We start from the raw sequence: 12615 nt of genomic DNA on the forward strand, positions 1-12615 counted from the left end.
AAAAAAGAAAAAAAAGGCAACCCTTGCAGCAACTGGTGATCTTTTCAGTTGCCACTGTTTTATAAACCTCTTTATAGCCAAACTTCTAAAAAAAAAAAAAAGAATCTTTTTCTTCACTTTGTACTCACTTCATAATCTATTACAATCTGCAAGTGTCACTTAGCACCTTAAATTTAGTTTAAGGGAAACTTAAGATATTATCTCTCAAACTTGTTCTTTTTTTCTTTTTTCAAACCTGTTCATGTCCGCTATTCTTACTATCCTGGTTAATGGTTATATAATTTTTATGAGCCCAGACTTGGAATCAGACAAATCTATTTTTAGCCAGTCCATGACAAATGAAAAAATTAAATGAGAAACAGGCATGTAAAAATGTCTAGACATAGAAACTTTCAATAAATGAGAGATATTGTTATGGTTAAGGAGGGTGATGATTTTTAACATGTCGGAGGCTAAGTCAGAAATCTAGTAATCATTCAGGATTTCTGCTTCCAAATGGTATATACAATGTAGTCCCTCTTTCATATTCCTTCTAGTTTGTGATTAGATCATCACTTTGCTTGATCTGTTATAATAGACATTTACTTTTTACTCTGCCAAGTGTCATTATACCCATCAATCTGTTGTTCTTACTTAGGTCATAATGATCTTTTTAAAATTCAAATCTTGCCTGGCTGGCAGGACTCAGTAGTTGAGTATCTACCTATGAACCAGGAAGTCATGGTTCAGTTCCCAGTCAGGGCACATATGTGGGTTGCGGGCTCGATCCTCAGTGTGGGACATGCAGGAGGCAGCTGATCAGTGATTCTCTTTCATCATTGATGTTTCTCTCTTCCTCCCTTTCCCTTCCTCTCTGAAATCAATAAATATATATTAAAAACAAATAAATAAAATAAAATTCAAATCTTACTGTTTTAGTCTTTCTTAAAATCCTTTTATAAAAGGCTTTTCATTGCTCATAGGTACATGAAAGTTCCTCATGACATACAGAATCTTTGAGTTGGCTCTTACCCTATCTTTATAATCTTACACTTTCTTATAAGTACCCCATTTTTCAGCTATATTGAACTACTTTTTTTTCTTTCACATATGTTAATTAGTTATTGCCTACTATAGGCCAAACACACTGAAAAAATAAGACTAAGACAGGGGTGGGCAACCTTTTTGTGAGTACGTGCCAAAATCAGCAAAATCTCTGACTCAAAATTCTTTTGCATGCCAACCCTAATTTTTTGAGAACATGTTACGCCTAACTTGATATCTCTTAAGGTGTACGTATGTGGAGAACCTTGAAGAAATAAAATTCATTCGAGCGACAAAAACACAGTATATGATGATGAAAAATACATTTATTTTTTAATGTATGCATGTACACTGATAGTCGGACAGAAAACTTTATGACTCCGTTTGATATTATCAGTGGGACTTTTACTGCTGCATCACTGATGACAGCGATTTTACATCAGGTTTATATTTCGTGACCTTCAGAGATATGCACAAGCTACTACTTTCATCCGTCAGGCTACTCCTATTATGAGACTTAAAAAAATTCATCACTGAGAACAAAGATTCACAAGCGTATGTGGATGAAACCAAAACACTGGTCGGATCTAGGAAGGCAGGGAGAGTTAAGGCAGAGGCATAGAAATTGCTCTTCCCCTCTCTCATCAATCCACCATGTCTATAGTCTTTAAGATAACTTGTTATGTAAAATTATTTATTTATCTAAGATGCACCTACACTGAATTTATCTGAAAAATAAAAATGTCAATATTAAGAAAAAATTGTAAATGGAAGATTATAAGAGAGGGTTTCGTGGGCCAGCAAAAGTTACTGGCGTGCCATGTGTGGCACGTGTGCCAGGAGTTGCCCACCCCTGACTTAGGAGAACTCTTCCTCTTAGAGATCATATTCTGATGGTAGAAATAAGCAAATAAAATAGGTACTGTTTCTAATCATCAATGTGAAAATACACACAATGTGATGGGGTTTCAAGGAAAGGCCTCTCTGAGCTAATGATATTTGAGGAAAAAATGAAAGTCAAAATGAATCAGACATTTTAAGAGTGGGAGGCCTCTCCCTCTCCCCCTCCCTCTCCTTTCCTCATTCTCTAAAATTCAATAGAACTATTCTTTTAAAAAAAAAAAGTTTTGGGTTCAATTCCTGGCCAGATTCAATACCTAGTTTGCAAGTTGGATCCCCAGTTAGGGGAGGCAACCAATTAATGTTTCTTTCTCACATCAGTATTTCATTTCTCTCTCCCTCCATCTCTCCTTCATGCCCTCCCTTCCTCTCTCTCTAAAATCAAGAAACACATACTCTGGTTTCTCTTCAGATCGTATAAATCTTTCGCCTTTTAAAATCAAGAAACGTATCTTCAGGTGAGGATAAAAAAAAATAAAGACCCTCCCTGCTGCTATGTGAGGAATGCTTTTGAGAGAGATAACAGCTTACAAAGGAAGGTCAGGTAGAAGGCTGTATGGTGTAGGCATTGGTGATAGTAAAGCTGAAAAGAATTGGAGATACAGAGGACAAGACTTTGTAATAAATTGAATGGAAAGAGGAAAAAAGAAGGAATTAAGGAAGACTCAGGCCTTTAATTTTAATAGCTGGATGGATGTTAATATATTTCGACACTGAAATGATTGATAGAGATGGGACAAAAATAATGGCATCTACTTTAAATATGTTAACTTTGAAAAGCATATTTGATATCTAGGTGGATATGTCAAATAGTCAATCCTATATAATAAAAGCCTAATATGCTAAATGTCCGGTTGACCATTCAACCAATCAAAGCATAATATGCTAATGATATGGTAAGGCCGCTCAACTGCTCACTGTGATGTACACTGACTACCAGGGGGCAGACAGGTGACCGGTCGACCAGTCGCTATGATGTGCACTGACCACAAGGGGGAAGACGCTCTGACCCGTAGGTTAACTTTCGCGACTGAGCGAGACGGGCTGGACACGCGCTGTAGCCCTCCCGCGGTTCCTTTCCAGCTGGCCAACATCCCGTATCCCTCCCTGGCTGGCCAGCCCCGATCAAGACTGGGCAAGATGGGGCCGGGCACACCCTGTAGCCCTCCTGTGGTCCCTCCCCGGCCCCAGTTATGCACCGGTGCAGTCCTTCAGCCTGGCCTGTGCCCTCTTGCAATCTGGAACCCCTTGGGGGATGTCAGAGAGCCGGTTTCAGCCCGATCCCACAGACCAGTCCGAGGGACCCCACTGGTGCACGAATTTGTGCACCGGGCCTCTAGTTGGTATATAAGGCTGTAAATTCAGGAGTCGTGTACCTGGAGCCATATGAAGAACATGATGAAATCAGCCTAGGGAAGAATAAGGTAGAAAAAGAAAAATCATAATGAAGCCCGTAGTAATCTAAATTTGGAGATCAAGTAGAAGAAGAGAAACCAGCAAAGGAACTGAAAGAGAGAGAGCAGCCAGAGGGGTAACAGGAAAACTGAGAGTAAGTTATTAGAAGTTTAAAGAGTAAAGCACTGGAAAAATGAGGAACTGGTTCAATATATTGAATTCTGGTAAGGTCAGTGAAGATAAAAGTGTGTCTTCTGAATTTTGCAAGATGAACATCATTGGTTAATATACAAAGAGCAGTTTCAGTGAAATGGTGGAGATTGAAGCCAAATTGGAAAGAGATAAATGTATAATAGGTAAGGCACTGGGTATAGTAAGTATAGGCAACTCTTTCAGAAGTTTGGCTGTGAACAGATATGGCGTGGTAGTTGAAGAGGGATGTGAGATCAGTAGAGGTAGTATTTAAGGAGATAATAATTTAGTTTATTATGTTGATGGGAGTGATTCATTCAGTAAGAAGAAATTGTTGAGGCAGCAAAGAGATAAAATAATTGAAGGAACGAAGTCCAGAACAGAAGTGGATGGATTTATGTTTGATTAGAGAGATGGGCATAAGAGGTGATGATTGTATTGTGCAGCTAAGTTTGTAGGATTGGGAGGAAAGATGAGGAAGTTTCATTCTGATGGTTTCATTTTTCACCTAGAGTGTAGTCTCTCAGAGTGGGAAAGCATACTGAATAAGTTTGAATACTTTTGGTACAATTTACTAATTGCAAGACCATGGAAAAGTTAACCTCTTAAAACCTTAGTTACCATTATCTCAAAAAATGAACCTCAGTGTAGGCAAATATCTTCTGATAAAAATTTAAATAGGTGTTTTACTACCATGGAATTTAGTTTATCTGAGTTGCATACATTAGAATTCTTATCATAGCCTTAAGTATCTTGAAACTTTTTTGGAATAATGCAAGATACAGATTAATAACCACAACCTGTTTTTCTGTTATCTGATCTAACTCCATTGTTGTTGTTCTCCTTTTTTCTGTTTTTTCTTTTTTTAGCTATACTTTCACCTTCTGGTCTGAAAATGGCACTGATAATCTCTCATATCATTGGGTAAAGGCTGTATTTAGGAAATTTTATTTATTATATTTTATAACTTTTTTCCTTTAGAGATCCCACTATATAAATAATTCAAATAACATTAGGACTTCTTTAATGAATAATAGCTTTATTAGAGTATCAGGATAAAAACAGGGATTTTTGGCATCAGATTGTTTTATACAGCCCATGAAAGTGAAAAGTAATGAAGTACTATCTTTCTTTAAATGTATGCTTGCAACTTTTTGTTCACAGAGATGGAAAAAAAGCTGAAGGAAGAGAGAGAAGCTCGAGAAAAGGCTGAAAATAGGGTTGTTCAAATTGAGAAACAGTGTTCCATGCTAGATGTTGATCTGAAACAGTCTCAGCAGAAGCTTGAACATTTGGCTGAAAGTAAAGAAAGAATGGAGGATGAAGTAAGAAAAATAGACAATACTGATTTTAATCAGCTTATAAAAGAGAAACAATCACATGTTATGTCTGAAAAGACTCTATAATTTAAACAACATGGAAGAAACGTGAATGAAATAACCTATATGTATCTGTGTTCACTGCTCTATGGTCACTACTATATCCCTAGCTCTTAGAATTTTCATCTTCAAATAGTTATTAAACATTCATACATAGGGTCTGTATCAATTGGCACTGACAGCACAACTATGTAGAACTGTCATAGCTCTTACCCTGAAGAAACTGACCATCTGCTTTTAAAACAAACAAACAAACAAACAAACAAAACCTGTCCGTATTGTAAAGTATTCTATAATCACAAAGAGGAGCATTGCTGTTAGGATTTCAAAAAGGTGTTAAACTGTAGTCTTGACTGGCTTAAATTGACAGAAACCACAGGGTACACATTTATAAAGCAATAAATAAAAAGACAAAATGATATTATATTCTTGTGGCTACTATATGTATTTTAGAAATTATTTAGAAAATGAAAGTAATTAGTCTACACATGTAAGTTAGAGAAGGGAGAAAGAGAAGACCAGAAAAATCAAAAAAATCAGGATTATCTTAACAAAAGAGGGGCAGAATGTTACTACTAGTATCATTTTAAAGGTTGAGAGAGACTTCAAATCTTAATAATTTGAGAGTCAGAAGTCTGAGTTGGTGGAGGGAACATTATCAGTGAAGATAACAATGAAAGAGAGATTACTGAGTACTTAAAAGATTGGTAAGTAAGGAAAAAAGGGGAACTTGATCTGACCAGAGAAGAGTATTAATAGTCTTTTAAATTTAAAATGGGAGCTATAGGTGAAAAGATTCTTTAGAGAAAACTCATCTGGTAATCCTATCTAATAATAGACAAACATGGTAATTAACCGTACCTCCGACACGCTTCCCATTGGCTAATCAGGGTGATATGCAAATTAACTGCCAACCAAGATGGCGGCCAGCAGCCAGGCAGCTGAAGCGAACAGGAGGCTTGCTTGCTCCAGTGATGTAGGAAGCCAGGGTTCCCCGCCTGCCGCTGCCCAGCTCTGAGCTGCACTCTAAGCAACTATGTTGCAATTATAGAAGCTAAACAATCCCCAGAAACCTGCTTTCAGCCTGCCAGGCCTCAGAGCTGGAGTTGCAACAGTCTTTCAATTATAGAAGCTAAACAAAGCCCAGATACCTGCTTTCAGCACCTGAGTTCTCAGAGCTGAAGCCGAGCCTCAGAGCTAAAGCCGGCTCTCAGCTCCAGTGACAGCCATAGACAATAAATAAATCCCAGAATAAAAAAAAAGAAAAGAAAAAAAGGAGAAGTTGGGAGCTTCGGTCACCCGCCAGCCTGAAAACGGCCCTCAGCCACTCACCCAGACTGGCCAGGCACCCTAGTGGGGACCCCGCCCCCCCTAAAGGGGGTGTGACCAGCTGCAAACAACCATCATCCCCTTATCCAGGCTGGCCAGGCACCCAAGCGGGACCCCCACCCTGATCCGGGACACCCTTCAGGGCAAACCAGCTGGCCCCCACCCGTGCACTATCCTATATAGTAAGAGGGCAATATGCAAACTGACCCTAACAGCAGAAGGACTGGGAATGACTGGTCACTTTGACACACACTGACCACCAGGGGGCAGACGTTCAATGCAGGAGCTGCCCTCTGGTGGTCTGTGAGCTCCCACATGGAGGAGCTCTGCTCAGCCACAAGCCAGGCTGATGGCTGCCAGTACAGCAGTGGTGGTGGGAGCCTCTCCTGCCTCCTCAGCAGCACTAAGGATGTCCGACTGCAGTTTAGGCCTGCTCCCCGCTGGCAAGTGGACATCCCCCGAGGGCTGTCGGGCTGCCAGAGGGATGTCTGATTGCCATCTTAGGCCCAATCCCCCAGGGAGCAGGCCTAAGCCAGCAGGTGGTCATCCCCTGAGGGGTCCCAGACTGTGAGAGGGCACAGGCCGGGCTGAGGGACCCCCCCTCCCACCCGAGTGCACAAATTTTTGTGCACTGGGCCTCTAGTAGTATATATAATGTCCTATAAAGAAGAGAAATTAGAGGTACCTATTAGAGTCAGCATGCAGGAAGAATGTATGCTGAAAGTTTGAAAGATAATATTCAGTCACTTAAAATCCCCCTATTTCTGTTCTAGGAGTTGGGATACTGAATAATAGAGGTATGGTCTTGACTTTTGTGAAACTTACAGTCCAGAGGGAAAGACAGATAGTAAAATAGTAATTACAAGCATGACATATATTTAAAAGAGGATGTAGTGAGTGCTGTAGGAGTGTTATAACTAATCACATCTGGTAGTTAAGGAAGACCTCAAAAACTTTGGAGGGTTATAGATGAGCATAAATACTTATGAATGAACAGGTAAATGTAAGTACCTCTTAGGAAGTTTCCCCTAAAAGTGGCTTTTATACTTTTTTCCAAAATTTCCATACAGGTTAGAGTAGAAAGAAACCAAAAATTTTTCCCCTAAGATACCATATTTGAAACTTGGGTATTAATTTGACTTAGTAAATTCTGCAGTCATAAACACATAAAATAATGGAGAGTGTTTAGAATGCTGATATTCTCTATTTGTGTAAGGCATGATAATACTTGAGATTTGATTTGTATTCTTTAAAATAATGTCTAATAAGCTTAAAGAGATTTAAGATCCCAATCATTTTTCTCATTCATAGGTCAAGAATCTCACTTTGCAATTGGAGCATGAATCAAATAAGCGACTGTTGTTACAAAATGAATTGAAGACTCAAGCATTTGAGGCAGACAATTTAAAAGGTCTAGAAAAGCAGATGAAACAGGAAATAAATACTTTACTGGAAGCAAAGAGATTATTAGAATTTGAATTAGCTCAGCTTACAAAGTAAGTCTCAAAAGAGCATTCTTAAAGAAAACTCTTGATTTTTTTTTTTGTATTCAGCATTGCTTATGTGTTTGATATTTCATGTATGTATAGATTATGTACTTAGAATTTGTGAAAAGAAGACTTAACAAAGCATTTAGAAATAAAGTAATTTACTTGCAAAGAAATTTTACAGGAGAGTTCAGTCTTTGGTAGGACAGACTTACTAAATAAAAAAATAGTTATTTCAAGGAAGAAAAAAAGGAAATTATTAAAGCTACTTCTTTACAGTAAGTCTGTTTATGGTGAAAAATACTCCACAATTTTCTCACGATTTTCATATCCACAAAAGTTATCTTTTTTCACATTTGAATTTCTAATATCATGGATGACCTTTTTATTATGGATTCAGTACCTTACAGGAAATGTTCAAGGTTTTCTTTAAAGACTAGAATTAGACATGATGACTCTATATTTGTTTGTTTTGTTTTCTTCCTTTGGTTCATCTCAGAATGCAAAGTGCTGTTTTTCTCCTTCTGTTCTGAGATCTGATGTGCCTGCTTACTTGGAATGGAGACAAAGCAAGGTGTCTGCTTTCAGAAATTGTATAAGGACATGCTTCAAAAATTTAATATGCAAACCATGTGTATTTATGTCCTCCAAATTTATGTTATAATATCTTCATTTGCCAGCTTCATTTAAAACACAGTGATTCTTGGATAAAATTGTCAGTTTTGACTTCGTTAGATTTTTTTTTTTTAAATATATATTTTATTGATTTTTTACAGAGAGGAAGGGAGAGAGATAGAGAGCTAGAAACATCGATGAGAGAGAAACATCGATCAGCTGCCTCCTGCACATCTCCCACTGGGGATATGCCCGCAACCCAGGTACATGCCCCTGACCGGAATCGAACCTGGGACCCCTCAGTCCGCAGGCCGACGCTCCATCCACTGAGCCAAACTGGTTTCGGCGACTTCGTTAGATTTATACTGGTGAAATTCTTTTTTTCTTTTAGAGCCACTATTCTCACCAAGCAATATATTTTGTAGTTTTCTTCCAAAATTAATTCATCGTTCAGTGATGATTTACTGTGTACCTTCTATCAACCGTATGCCTTATTAGATGCTAAAAATACAAAGCTATTAATATCTAATATGAAGACTTAGCAACTGCAGATGAAATTGTTCGTCTTTGAAAATCTGTCTGTGGGATACATTGTGTCACTATCTTTTTGAGTCTGTTCCTCTTTATCCAGTTGTGTTTATGTATATATATATTCTATACATGTAGTTAGTTGTCTGTGTTTCTTTTCTCCCTTCTTTTTCCTTACCTGATTATTCATTTCTACCCACCTCCCCCTGCCTTTTTTAAAAATTGGTCATAATATATAGTACTGATTTGTTATATATTAAGTATTGTATGTCCTTTGTTTGTAATGGTTTACTTACCACATAAAACATTTTAAATGTATCCCTAAGAATGCTTTTCTTTACAAAAATTTACCTTAAAAAATCATTTTTATTTGTGTAATTTGCATTAATCCACAATTAATAGTCTCCCCAAAGTGACCTTCGTTAGAAAAGGGTTCCCTCTGCTTTGCATAACATCATTTTATAAGGAGCAGAATGGAACCATACAGTATGGTCTAACCAAATATAAATATTAAAGTAATACTGTGTAATGAAGTATGATTTTGTAAAACAAAGGTCATTTTTTATTTTAGCAACTTTATGAAACAAAGAATAATATAAAGTCTGCTATAAATAAGAGCATGTGTTTACTATTTTCTCTTTTGTCTGAAGACAATATAGAGGAAATGAAGGACAGATGCGGGAACTACAAGATCAACTTGAAGCTGAACAATATTTCTCGGTGAGAATCATTTTTAACATTAGACTGTTTCAAAACCTGACTTAAAACAAGATGTTTAGATTATTAGTGTGAACTGTGATTCTTTTTTAAATGATTATGAAGCTGTTTTCTCCCTTTTATATCTCTGTTTCTACATTTCGTTTCTCAATCTGATTTAGTGATCTATTAAGTTGTAAAGAAATGACCATTTTTGTGCAGTTATTTCCAGAATTGCCATCAAACTCTAGAGCAGTGGTTCTCAACCAGTGGGTCGTGACCCCTTTGGGGGTCGAACGACCCTTTCACAGGGGTCGCCTAAGACCATTGGAAAACACATATATAATTACATATTGTTTTTGTGATTAATCACTATGCTTTAATTATGTTCAATTTGTAACAATGAAAATACATCCTGCGTATCAGATATTTACATTACAATTCATAACAGTAGCAAAATTACAGTTATGAAGTAGCAACGAAAATAATTTTATGGTTGGGGGTCACCACAACATGAGGAACTGTATTAAAGGGTTGAGGCATTAGGAAGGTTGAGAACCACTGCTCTAGAGCTACATATGAGACTGGTAGCAAGTCCACCTGGTTTTAGAGTAACTGTATTATCACGTGTGGTTCATGTAGCCATATTACAGTAGTCTGCATACATACATTTGTTCAAGAGATTTTTCCTGTTTGGTTCTATATGCATTTTATGCATCTGTTTTGCTTTTTCTCCAAGGAAGTCACTCTAACTCATTTGTTACAGGCCAAGTTATTTTTGCCTCTACCATTGATGGGCTTTGAGGCTTTATTGAAGCCTCTGAATTTTTTGTTTGTTTTTTTCGGTTGCCAGACTGTGTTCTACCATTTAAATACTTGGGAGTGGAATTATTGGATCATCTGTTAGTTATTTAACTTTATAAGAAACTACCAACTCTTTTTTTTTTAAAAATATATGTTTTATTGATTTTTTTACAGAGAGGAAGGGAGAGGGATAGAGAGTTAGAAACATTAATGAGAGAGAAACATCGATCAGCTGCCTCCTGCGCACCTCCCACTGGGGATGTGCCCGCAACCAAGGTACATGCCCTTGACCTGAATCGAACCCGGGACCTTTCAGTCTGCAGGCTGATGCTCTATCCAATGAGCCAAACCAGTTAGGGCAGAAACTACCAACTCTTTTTAACCCACTATTAAACACTTATTTATTTTTCTTATCACTTGTTTTGCAGACACTTTATAAAACCCAGGTAAAGGAACTTAAGGAAGAAATTGAAGAAAAAAACAGAGAAAATTTAAAGAAAATACAGGAACTACAAAATGATAAGTATGTTTATTTTACTTTAGAACAAGACTCAGTTTTACAACAAAACATTCTTAACTTAAAATTTAAAGATAGAAATTAGATGTGCCATTATTCTGATGGCGATGATATAGCAAATTATGTTGGGTTAATTCAAAACTAATCAAACTAGATTTATGCTGAAGTTTATCTTTATGGTGAAAAAGATAATTTTGTACATTAAAACTGTAGCAATTGTACAGAGATTCACTAAACTGTAACAGTAAATTGTTTTCAGGGGTCTCTTTTTTTTAAATTTTATTTAAATCTTTATTGTTGAGAGTATTATAGATATCCCCCTTTTCTTCTCCATTGCCCCCCTGCAACCAGTTCCCACCTTGCCCCAGGCCTTCACCACCTTATTGTCTGTGTCAATATGTAATGCATGTATGCATATATGTATATAAGTTCTTTGATTAGTCTCTTCCCACCTCCCCTCCCCTGTTTCTTTTGAGATTCTTCAGTCTTTTCCATATTTCCATGACTCTGGTTCTATTTTATTCATCTGTTAATTTTGTTCATTGGATTCCTTGTTCTGTATATAAATAGTTCATGCTGTATTCACAAGTAATTTTATGTTACCTAAAGGTAGTTAAATTCTTCCTCATGTGAAATTAACCTATTAGGAAGGTTAATTTTTATTGCGTATGTGCCTTAGAAAGAGAAGACCTTTAAAGCTACTTAAGGTAATTACTTCTCATATCTAGTGTCAGAACAGACACTGGAACTAGTTTTCTGACGTTTTTATATTCTCTTTTCATATAACCACATTTGAAATTAATTAATTAACTTATTTATTAATTTATTTATTGTTAATCCTCACCTGAAGATGTTCTCCATTGATTTTTTAGAGAGTGGAAGGGATGGGGAGAGACAGAGAGAGAGAGAAATTGATGTGAAAGAGACACATCTATTGGTTGCCTCCCACAACTGGGGCTGGGATTCAAGCCTGCAACCCAGGTATATGCCTTTGACCTGAGGAATCAAACCTGAGACGCTTCAGTCCAAGGGCCAACACTCTGTCCACTGAGCCTAACCAGCTAGAGCTGAAAGAAATTTTGAAAATTTAACTTTAACGTTGAAGCAAACAAATCCATCCATAAAATAATAAAACGTGTAGTTTTATGAATTATATGTCAAATATCATTATAACTACCACCTATGGAAGAGATGGAACTTTGCTCTCCACCACAGAATTCCACTATATCCCCTCTCTAATTATATCTTTTTTCCTCCCCATCACAAGAGTATCATCTTAACAGTTATCTGTTGAAAGAATGGATTATTTATCCTATATATTTTTCCTCAGATGTGATTTTGTTGATTTAATTTCCATAGTTATTGAATATTTTCATCCTCTTTCTATGTTTCCTACAATTCAGTGGTTAAATTTAGAGCTGTGCTGTGGTAGCCACTAGTCACATGTAGCCATTTAAATTTAAAGTTTAATCCATTTAAATAAAATTAAAACTTTAGTTCATGAGATGTACTAGCCACATTTCAGGTGCTTAATAGTCTACATGTGGTTAGTGTCTACCATATTGGACAGCACAAGTGTAGAACATTCCATCATTGTAGAAAATTTAATTAGACATTCCTAATCTGGAGGCTTAATCAGATTCAAATCTGATCTTTAGAGGGGACAAGACTGCCTCAGATATGACTTTATAATGTCTAGTTTCCTAATTGTGTCGTTAGTAATATTGACATTCAGTGCTTAGATCCTTAA

General features: G+C 36.9%; 1 protein-coding gene across 1 annotated transcript in view; it reads left to right on the forward strand.

Annotated features, from left to right (window-relative positions):
• Positions 1-12615, forward strand: part of ROCK1 (Rho associated coiled-coil containing protein kinase 1) — a 137052-nt gene that overhangs the window by 88766 nt on the left and 35671 nt on the right. The window contains exons 19-22 of the mRNA XM_081097471.1: positions 4675-4835; positions 7530-7714; positions 9499-9568; positions 10777-10871. Coding sequence (XP_080953597.1) covers positions 4675-4835; positions 7530-7714; positions 9499-9568; positions 10777-10871 — 511 coding nt within the window. The remainder of the gene's footprint in view (positions 1-4674; positions 4836-7529; positions 7715-9498; positions 9569-10776; positions 10872-12615) is intronic.

This window comes from Myotis nattereri (assembly GCF_964212035.1).
Source record: "Myotis nattereri genome assembly, chromosome: 8".
NCBI lineage: Eukaryota > Metazoa > Chordata > Mammalia > Chiroptera > Vespertilionidae > Myotis > Myotis nattereri.